Source organism: Frankliniella occidentalis, unplaced genomic scaffold (genome assembly GCF_000697945.3).
Source record: "Frankliniella occidentalis isolate FOCC.00 unplaced genomic scaffold, Focc_3.1 Scaffold107, whole genome shotgun sequence".
Taxonomy (NCBI): domain Eukaryota; kingdom Metazoa; phylum Arthropoda; class Insecta; order Thysanoptera; family Thripidae; genus Frankliniella; species Frankliniella occidentalis.
In genome coordinates, this window is record NW_026267236.1 from 911,931 (window position 1) to 922,565 (window position 10,635).

At 38.8% G+C, this 10,635-nt stretch overlaps 2 protein-coding genes across 9 annotated transcripts in view; both read left to right on the forward strand.

The window, feature by feature from the left end:
* Positions 1 to 5,914, forward strand: part of LOC113203158 (RNA-binding protein 4.1) — a 6,562-nt gene extending 648 nt beyond the window's left edge. The window contains exons 2-6 of one of the 4 annotated variants that reach the window (XR_003303243.2): positions 249 to 478; positions 562 to 1,046; positions 1,146 to 1,391; positions 2,161 to 2,237; positions 5,564 to 5,914. Coding sequence is in view for 2 of the 4 variants with exons in the window: in XM_026417691.2 (XP_026273476.1) it covers positions 249 to 478; positions 562 to 1,046; positions 1,146 to 1,391; positions 5,564 to 5,621 (1,019 nt within the window). In the remaining 2 variants the exon portion in view is untranslated. Of the gene's footprint in view, positions 1 to 248; positions 479 to 561; positions 1,047 to 1,145; positions 1,392 to 2,160; positions 2,238 to 3,385; positions 4,014 to 5,563 lie in introns of those variants that run through there. The other 3 variants (XR_003303242.2, XM_026417691.2, XM_026417692.2) reach the window with 3 other exon arrangements.
* Positions 5,915 to 6,932: 1,018 nt separating this feature from the next.
* LOC113203180 (uncharacterized) lies at positions 6,933 to 10,371 on the forward strand. 5 transcript variants are annotated; one of them, XR_003303244.2, is made up of 6 exons: positions 6,933 to 7,089; positions 7,529 to 7,708; positions 7,798 to 8,013; positions 8,107 to 8,318; positions 8,446 to 8,641; positions 8,873 to 10,371. XR_003303244.2 is itself a non-coding variant. In XM_026417734.2 (5 exons), the coding sequence occupies exons 2-5, from the start codon at positions 7,547 to 7,549 to the stop codon at positions 8,540 to 8,542; spliced, it is 687 nt and encodes a 228-aa protein (XP_026273519.1). In that variant the 5' UTR covers positions 6,933 to 7,089; positions 7,529 to 7,546; the 3' UTR covers positions 8,543 to 10,371. The 5 variants fall into 5 exon arrangements, 4 of the variants coding, with proteins under 4 accessions (XP_026273519.1, XP_026273520.1, XP_026273521.1 ...); XM_026417734.2 differs by having other exon boundaries at positions 8,446 to 10,371; XM_026417735.2 differs by having other exon boundaries at positions 6,975 to 7,162; positions 8,446 to 10,371.
* Positions 10,372 to 10,635: the final 264 nt, after the last annotated feature.

Genomic DNA, 10,635 nt, shown 5'->3' on the forward strand with positions numbered 1-10,635 from the left:
TTCGTTTTTATGGTATGGTGTGCTTTATGGTCTGTCTGTTGCAGATATCAAGACCTCTTCGAACCCTCCTAAGACAAAGATCTTTGTTGGTCGTCATTCTGGAGTTTCATTGACCCCAGCGGGCCTTCTATCACTTTTATGATGTCTATATTTCTTGAAAAATTTTATTCACCTTTGGTAAGGTTATGTGTGTCTGAAATCGTGTTCGTTTTTATGGTATGGTGTGCTTTATGGTCTGTCTGTTGCAGATATCAAGACCTCTTCGAACCCTCCTAAGACAAAGATCTTTGTTGGTCGTCTCCCTGAAAATGCCCAGTCCCAAGACTTACGCCGCTTGTTTGAGCGTTATGGAACTGTAACAGAATGTGACATCTTAAACCGCTATGGTTTTGTCCACATGAAAACTGAAGAACAGGCTTCTCAAGCTATTGAAGGCCTTCACAATTGCAACTTTATGGGATCACTGATCAGCGTTGAGGTATTGTTTGTAACCATTCATGCTTTCAACTAACAATTGTTACACCATAATATTTTGTTGACTTCAAATTTATTCTTTGTCAGGCTTCTACTGGTAAAAGGAGTAACCGGGAGGGAGGCCCTGGTCCCCGTCGAGGTGGCTTTGGAGGCCCACGAGGTGGCCGTGGTGGTGGATTTGGACCTATGCGAGGAGGAATGGGTTACGGAGGAATGCGATCTGGACCCTACGACCGCGCTGGTCCTTACGGTCGCCCTGACTCCTTTGGACGTCCTGAACCTTATGGACGTCCTGACTTTGACCGTCGCCCTGTAGCACCTGGCCCTGTGGGTCCCGGTCCTGTACCTGCAGGACCTGGTCCTGTACCCCCTGCTGGACCCGGTATGGGTGGCATGAGAAATGGTTATGGTTATGACGATCGCAGAGATGGCGCGTACATGGACAGAGCTGCTGAGTACATGGAGAGGAGAGACCGTGGTGATGCTGCTTATGGCATGGACAGGATGGGTATGGCTGGATATGATCGTGGATATGGAGACTATGGAGCACGAGCTGCTGCCATGCCAGCGAGGTGAAAGCAATGTTTAATTTTATTTGTAGTATATTAAACCTGCGTCTTTAAAGATAATTCTTTTTCTAATTCTTGCTTTTTCTCATAATGTGTATACAGTGACATGTATGGTGCTGGTGCATACCGAGAGGGAGATCGAAGTGCATATGCAGACATGAGGCAACCATATGAGCGACGTGACATGGCCCAAGTTCCTGCTGCTCGTGACGGCTATGATAGAACTGCAATGGCACCTGCAGGCTATGACCGCCGAGACTACACCGCTGCTCGAATGGGAGGTGGTGGTGGTGCTGATATGTTCAGCCGCAGAACACCTCCACCACCCCAACCTGCCTACAGCACTGGGTGAGCCTCATATCTGCTTTAGGTGCATGCATGCTCAATCTTGTTCTAGATACATTCCAAATTGTTACATTGGTGAAGGTGATGAGATGGTATGTATTTTCTCTCTTAACATTAAAATGGTCCAAAGTATAATAACCTGCAGTTGATTCCCTTTATATTTTTGGTTGCTTTTGCATTACTAGCATGATTCTGCATGTTTCTTCCTGAGTACCTGTGGGGTTTCAATGTTATAATCATGCATTCAAATAATTTTTTTAAATATGTTTGTTTATTTTGTATTCATGCCTTTATCTTACTGAAGTTGTTTTATAATTTCCACTTTCTTTTGCCAGTACTTGATTGTCAATCTGCTAGAATCCCATTTTTTCCAATAGCCTTTCCTCTATTACATATGATCTTACCTCAAATAGTTTTATCACATTGTCACTATTAAAATTAATATCAAGCTTTTTTTTACATCTGTCTATGGTACTACTTTAAATTTCCATTTTTCTTATTCCTTTCCTCTAATTCAATCTCGTCAATAAAAATTAAAGAATCCTATTTGAATCTTTGACCCATTGCTTTTAACTTCCAAGTTGCACTATCAATTTATTTGAACTAATTTCTGTGAGTAGTATCTGTAATTATGTATCTTATTTTATCTCAACTGTCGTATTTGAGGAAACCTGTACTATTTTTAGATGGCTATGAATCATATATTTTCTGGTATTGCATGGACTATGCATTCTAGTTGTCAAGGTAGTCTGACACTTTTGAAATTTTTCAGTTAACATTCAAGACTTGGTCCTGTGTGGAATAACTCCATATGACCACATGGACATCCTTGGCTCTAGATTCCCAATGGTAAAGGTCAACTTTATGATACCTATGCATGAATACCTAGTTGATTGCTGTTTGGTGAGATGATTTTTAGATTCTGTTTGTGAGAGATGCTTACATGCTTGGAGAATGCTTATGCTTTGTAGCCTTGGAGCATTACTTAGTCTTGCTACAACTATGCCATCTTTTTGTGATTGTATGCATTTTGAATTATTTTGCCTCCAAATTTACCCTAGTATGTTTTTTGTGGCAATGGGAAATGTGACATGTACCTATTCTGCACCCTGTTCTTCAGTTTAATCTCTTACTTTCAAGTGGCCTTTATAAAACAGAATAGTAATGTCTCAGTCATGGTACCTGTCTCTCAGAGACAAGTGGTTCTTTGTCAGCAAAGTTCATACTTTTCCTGGCTTTCAGATTTTTTACCTTTCTTTTGATATCACTCAACTTGCTTTGCTGATGATAGAACCGCTCTAGTTTTGTTAAATGATTAGTATGAGACATTCAATTCTTGGCCTTCTTTTAGACCTAGAAAATCTTTGCGAAACTTGAAAATGCTGCGTTTGCGAAGCGTCTGACAGTTGCTGCGGTGATCACACTCTCGGCGATCGAATGCTTGCGTTTGAGTGTATTGATAGGGTTGATCGCACCGATTTCAATACTACCGTTCTTGCGTCCGTGCTATATTTTCGATTGGTACCGTTCAGTTCCGGTCTTTGACAATCTGTTCTCTTAGGGTCCCCCGTAACTCACATTTGGCTTTGTTTGGGTTGTTGGTTGTAGTAATTGCATGCCTACTCACTTCCGAATTCCTTCCCAATAGCCAATAATCCGTGGTTTTTACATTTGTGGTTTTTATACCACTGGGACTGATTTTATCCTCAAGCCAATATTTATGGTATCTGGATGACTTCATTTTCCTTTGCTATTGTTCTTGCGATCAGGCCAGCTGTCTGGAACAATTACTGTGCGGTGCATTGCAATTTTATTCTGAAGTTGAATTTCTATTTGCATTTATTGGTACCATGTAGTAATTTTCACTACATGGTATTCCAGTGGTGCAACAGATTTCCTCAAAGAGGGCATTCCTTGTTCCCTGCACTGGCCGTCCCTTCCTTCACTGATCCTCTTTTAACTGCGTTAACACAGTGCGTTATGTCTGTATGCCGTAGCTACCCTGATATGCAGCCGCGACGATACTAAGCGTCGTGATCGATGTTCGCGTGCGACGCTGGCAGGATTTACATTCTGCTCGGCGTAGGTGCGAGAACCGGCACTCATCGTGGACAGCGAATCTTGTGCCAGGATTTCTATATATCACTGTTTTCATCTTAAGATTTTCTTAGATTTGCTTTATTTATGAGAAGTGCATTTAGTTACGAACAGGCAATTCATCATCATTGCTATTTCTTAGTTATTAGTAAATGGGGTAGAATTGCCATAATTTAATTAAATTTGATTTATAAAAGCGAGATAGATGACAAATGTTTTCGAGATTTGTCTTCTGTTTTATTATAATGATTAAGTCAATCGAGCAGACCATGTAATATTTTTTTATCTCGACAACTGCAATTTGCCGGCAAGAAGCTCATGAACGAAATTAGTGTAGGTGTAGGATTCAAGTTCTAATCTAGATCACTGCGCTGCTTCACGGAAGTATTCATAATCTTAAATGCAAACCGTCGATCTATTTTGTACATCAGCCTCCTTAGTTTGGAAGGCTGTCTTCCACGCAATGTATGTAAAGCTTGTTTTTCATGTAACTCGATAGAGCCGTAAAATAAATAATTTCCTTTGTAAGTCTCGACTGTTGAATGTCCTGTTACCCGAGTAGAGATTTCGCAGATCCCCACATTGGCAAGCCGTGCCACTCGCCGATGACAAACATCCATCCCCACGAGCGGACCATCTTCATGTTATGTTATATCCCTTTCATGAGCTGTTTCCATTTTGACACCCATTCTGGCTTCAACGTCATGGTTTTTGAATGTGATGATGCTTGTGTGTTAAATAGGATTTTGTAGAACAGAATTTTTCCTTCACCATTGCTGTTTTGTGTGAATTTTTCACAGGATGCTCATTTACTCAACTCTTTTTTTTCCCTCTGGTGTTCAAATTTTTTGGCTGCAATTCTAATTGATGTCACTTTTCTTTACTCTCTTTGACTACTTGGCATTGGTGAAGGTCTTCTAGTTCAAATGAGCTGTTTTGATTTTGTGTTGCAACCACACCTGTTCCATTAGCCATGATGTTCGAGCCTCAGGTGTTCAATATATGGGGAAGGTTTGTGGGGATGTACCAATGATGTAATGTACCAACTGAGCATATGTGTGCTTGGTCAAGACAAGGACAACTTAAATCAATCTTCAGACCTTACTGATCATGTGGTTCACTCTTATGAGTGTTCCCTAAAATCAGCAGTCACTGATGATGTCCAAGTCTTGACATTCAAATGTCAGTGATTAATTTTGCACTGCGAATTACACTTGTCCTTTCGCTCCTTAAACACCTGAAATCTGCAAAACATTAGCAGATTTCACAAAAAACCTTCCGAAGCCAGCGCATGGCTCTTTGATATCTCGTAGGAGTTACTCACACTCTCATGCTCTAAGCAAGCTGACTCAATTTTGTGATAGGAGTCATCCTGGTAATGTCATGCACATTATTGTGCATTATTAGCCTTGATGCATGGATTTAGGAGGAAGGCTTTGCCTTTCTTCAGTATCCAGTTCCTGAAAGCAGGAAGCAGCTTGCTGAGTGGCAGTGTGTTGAGTAAAAGCATCCAATGCACAGCGGACTGGACGACAAAGTCGACACCACCGAGCGAAACGCAAAGCGACTACTAGCGGCGGGGCGTTTACGGGTGATGCGGAAGGTAGGTGTTGCGTGGATTTTAACCTGCGTTTTGTCAAGCGTTGCCGTCGAACCATTTGTAAGGTTTTCGTATGTGATTGGGAGTGTCTCAATCTTGAGTGCTTAACGATGGGGTAAAAGGGACAAATCGTCTGCACATGTTGGAATTGGGTCATGTGTGAGGTTCTTCTGCCTTGCTTCATGTTGCTAAATATACCTAATCCTGAGTGGCTATGGTCAACTTCAGTTTGACAACTTTTTTATTTTAATTCCCTAATAATTTGTTCAGCAACTTTGTAGATTTTGTCCTTTTAGACTTGTAGCAGTTTAGTCCTGTTAGCTTCAAACAAAATCTAAATTTTCAATTGTTTCAACTTAATATTTACCATTAGCTGTGGTCTCCTAGACTGAGAAGCATGCATTATTGTCATGCTCATCCTGTGATAAAAATTTTATCTTCTAACCAATTAACAAAACATGTCTACTTTATTTTTCAGCTGGTTTCAGAGGCCACCGCCACCACCTCCTCCTCCAGCAGTGTCAAGGAAAGCGTGATCTCCTATCTGTACACTCAGGTATGAACTTAATATTAGGTAGAAATAACTATTTTTGATACCTATTGTAAAGTATTTTATATCAAATGAGAATCTTTTTCTCCCCCCAATTGATGCAACTGAATTTTAAGTGAATGAGGTATATCCCACATTTAGAATTCTTAATCAAGAGATCTCTAATATTACTGACAATGTTCCTCCTATTTTGTACATTATTTGCTCAATTATAATCAACAATGCCAACAAAGTATTTGTTTTGTGCCATACATTAAAGTTTTATTTTATGTGTTGAAATTCATTGTTGAATTTCCCCAAAACTTTGTGGCATGATATGCACATTGCCTCAGCAGTGCTGCTATAATACAGATATATTTTTTTTAAAGTCAAGACATTCTTTGGCTGCTTGCTTCATTCTGGAATTGCCATTTATTTTTTTTGCAACACCATCAATCTAAAAGTGCTTTTCACCTCCACCTCCCTGCATCCTTTTTTTTTTTTCATTCCCTTATTTCCCCAATTCCTAAATTTAGAGGACTAACATGAACTAATGAAACTTTTCAATAGCACAGTGGTGTAGCCAATTCCTTTTTCTGCATTTAACTAATAGCGCTGCAGGTTTTGTATCCCTATTATTTAACAGTCTGTATGATCAGGCTCTAGCCCGGCATAACTCAAGTGTAAATACATAGGTTGATACAAAATTTATTTTTAGTGTTGCTTCCTGCTAAATAAATTTCTTCCAGGTTTACAGTGATACTTTATAGAAGAACCTGCTGCACAGAGAAAATAAAGACTGATTTATTTGAAATGTCTGTAGTAATTTTTATTCGTCACCTACCTCCAGTACAAACAGAAAAAGAACATGAAAACAGACAACTCAGAATACACATCCATAACTTGACACAAATTTGTGCCTTAGAATTACTTCTTTCTCAATTATTGCTGTCCAAGGGGAAGTCTTTAGAGAACAGTCCTGATATAATCTGGTGGTTTGGTCTAAGGATTCTCATACCAGTAAAATTACCACTCATTTTAGCACTCCTTTTAAAAACGTAATTAATTAATTAATTCAAAATAAATATGCGTGGCCACACTTAGTCACTAGACAACGATAAACGAAAACCAGCTGACTACCAAAAAGTCCTTCTGAGCTGGATAGCTGGATCCTTATTCTAGTCTCGTGGATATAGCAGTGCTGATCAGTGATCTGCCGCATCCTAGATCCTAGCCTTACTAGCCCATCTCCCCGATCTCCCCCACCCCTCTGCCCTTGCCCCTTCTCCATTTATTTTTTATCCAACCCCGCATCCCTGCCACCCACACCCACCCCCTTTCCCACCCACAGCCTTTCTCAGACAGGAGGCAGCGCTAGGTCCTGCTCCACATCCTCGATATCAACAGATGGTGGCCGTCTGCTGCGGACTTTTTGACATTTTACTAGTTTCTTTGGAGCTCAGAACCGAAAAGAGGTAATCTTTATGCTGCAGTTGAATTTAGAGATGAAGTACGTTGTGGATTGTAGTTATTGACACAATTGTTTCTGTGAGTCTATCGATTGTTTTGAATTAAAGGGACTCTCCCTCTCGTACATTTACTTTTGAACGCCGTGATATTTTGGGGAGACCTATGACAATTATTAGTACCATCTTATCTAAATAAGTACAGCTCAATTCGCAAATTTTCTGATTAGATTATTTCTTTACCTGTAATTAATGATAAGTTTATGTGAAAGATAGGTTAGAGTTCACATTTCAATCCAGCTCTATGAGCTCATTGATCCGTTATTTATTTGGGTGTTGGTATTGCTATTGCTATTGCTATGAGTAGTTGACAGCAACTCCCCAACTCCCCTTTTTAATTCAGATCATGCATCGTTGATGATTCCCTCCTCCTCACTGTGTATTTTAGTTTTCAGGGATAATAATCATGGCTTCCACCAACTCATCACAGCCTGTCAGTGAGGAAGATCTCAAAGCATTGAAGGAGAGAATGAAAATAATTTCGGATGCTGACCCTCAACAATATCACAATGATTTTTCATTGAAGCGATACTTACGAGCCTTTAAAACTGTGGACAGTGCCTTTCAGGTAATCACTTAAACTTCTCTTCTGCATGTTCGTTATTTTGATAAACAATGTCAATCAATAACTAACTACTCTCTCTCTATTCGTTGTAGGCAATCTTGAAAACAAATAAATGGCGTGTAGACTATGGCGTTCCAGAGCTGACAGAAGATAATCCCCTCGTTCAAAAACACATGGAGCAAAACAAAGCTAGAGTACTGAGACACCGTGACATGAGTGGTCGTCCAGTTGTTTACATCCCTGCTAAGAATCATAATGTGAACGACAGAGATATTGATGAACTTACCAAATTCATTGTCTACTGTTTGGTATGTTAGCTTCCTCTTATTTTTCTTGAAGATGTTCTTAAAAGTGATGATGTATTTATGTTGGTAAAATATGGAATATGCATATAATTACAGGAAGAAGCTAGCAAAAAATGCTTTGAGGAGGTTGTGGACAACTTGTGCATTGTGTTTGACCTTCGTGACTTTGGGCTGAGCTGTATGGACTACCAAGTTCTAAAGAATTTGATTTGGCTTCTCAGTAAGCATTATCCAGAGCGTCTGGGCGTATGCTTAATCCTTAATGCTCCTACTCTGTTTTCTGGCTGTTGGGCTGTAATCAAAGGATGGTGAGTATCTCAATAGATCATACAATAATTACTTGTGTTCTATTTTGAATTTTTAACTCGTACCCATTTTTTATTGTCTTGGTGATTTGAAAAATCTCTGTTAATATTTGTTCCTCAACTGTTATAGGCTCGATGAAAATACATCCAGCAAAGTTCTGTTTGTCAGCAGTGAAGAGGAGCTCTGCAAATACTTGATACCAGATATTCTTCCAACCGATATTTGAATCTCATTCATCTGATCTTAGATTGAGTACCTACGTACTGGAAAAGTATTGTCAAACTACTTTTCATACAACATCACAGCCTCTTAAGCTAACTTCCTTGTAAGTAGGATTTCCTACACAAATTTCTATTTTAAAATCTAATTAAATCCAGGTACAGTTATCTCTTGTTTACTGTATTTGGTTTTTCAAATTATGGGGAATAACACTACCTAGCCCCATAGTGTATTTTTATCCTTTAAAATCATATGTACCTGTCAACAGAGAACACAATTTCGTTCTGTAGATGCTTATTCTGATAGATTTATTTATATTTGTTTCTTCTGATGCCAGTTTTTTCTTCATCGGTGAGCGTTCTTCCAACCTTAGTCAAGATGCACTTATAAATCATAATCTTCAATGTTGATCCAGTTTAAGGTGTTAAATACATTCCTGTTATTTTATTTATTATAATATACTTTAAGAGAAAATACATTTAAATAACTTTCTGGTCATTAGACAGAGGTGCAAAACAATGTGTTTCTGTTCATTTATTTGTTTTCAATCCTTGACCAGGAAATATTGTTCTCATTTTTCTATTTAGTCCAAACTTACTAGAAATCTGTGATGAATTTGTAGTGTGTATTTGAGATGGGCTGTGTGAACCCTCATTTATATATTGAAGATGTATTCAAGTCACCATATGGGGAATCACAGTTTCTTTGAATAATGTGCTCTAAATTTTCTTTTTAATGCAGTTTCAAATTTTATCTAGTGCTTCTTTTCCCCCCTCACCAAAAATATAGAATATGAAACAAATATTGTATGTTTCTCATTATCTGTTAGAATTTTTGAAAGTGTTTAGTTCCTCGTTAGAAATGCACCAGAATTTTGAAAATGTTTCAGTATTTACTTGCATCCAGACAAATGACCCCTCGGTAATTTCCATTCCTCAAATACAAGGTGCAAGTTATTAGGCTTTCCTTGGATCTTTTGAAGGTGAGTGGGGATCATGTGCATGTGAGTTTTGTGTGTAAATACCTACATTATGCTTTTGAACCCAACAAAGTATTTGGTTAGAGCCTCCTAATGACTTGGGAAGTTGTAAGTTGTTTTGGGGACCAATGTTCAAACATTACATTTGGAAAACTGTGGCCTACAGTATTATGAACCTAAGCTTTGTTAGTCACTGTTTTTGTGCTTTGTCAATTTTGTTGTTTTGTCAACACTTTTATTTAAACTAAACAGATGTGAAAGTTGGGCCTGAGAAGTATTTTACTCAGTAAGTTACTCTTATTGGAATGCATGTAAGTGCATCAAACATGCATATCTGTTTATGCTGCTGCCATGCCATATTCTTTACTCTGATGCCATTATTTTTAACTTCTTAAATTACCGTATGTGTTGGGAAGTTACCTGAGTAGTATTGTCTTCTAAATGTTTGTTGTTTTGTTCTATTTATGCATTTTATCTTGAGTTGTACTCAGCAAGATTTTAAGGATTGAAAATGTACCACTACAGGAAGCTGCTTTCAAAATGAATAGGTATATTTCTTCCAGACTGCAACATTGACATTTGTAATGCTGTAGTAATTTTCTTTTAAATGACTTGCTCAAGGAATTCTAGTGATGCTGTTTTTTATGCATTTTTCTGTATCTCTCTGTACTATAGCATTGGTCGGTCATAAGGTGGTAAACTGGTACTGTCACTGTCAATGTTTGTTTTCATTTGTTTTGGCTTGTATTTTTTTATGTTGCTGCTTGACTGATACATTAATTTTTGTTTCTTGTGTGGATAGATTGTTGATATCCACACCCTTACATGAAGTAATAAACTCCTTTGTCTTCTCAGAATTTTCTTTGTAATTACTTTCTGACCAAAGACATAAATGTCATCAAAAATGTAGCTTGCCATTTTCAATGTGTGGTCCCCCTGACAATAATCCCTGGCAAGCTGAAAGGCTCGCCGAAAGGCCCCGGACGCATCAAAACTAACACAATGGGGCCCGGGGGCCCCCCCAAACCTAAGGGATAGTTTGTGTACTGATTGCCTACCCTACAGGGGCTGTCAAAGTAAGATACGGTTTGGCCGACCGACCGACCGCAACGACCAGGACG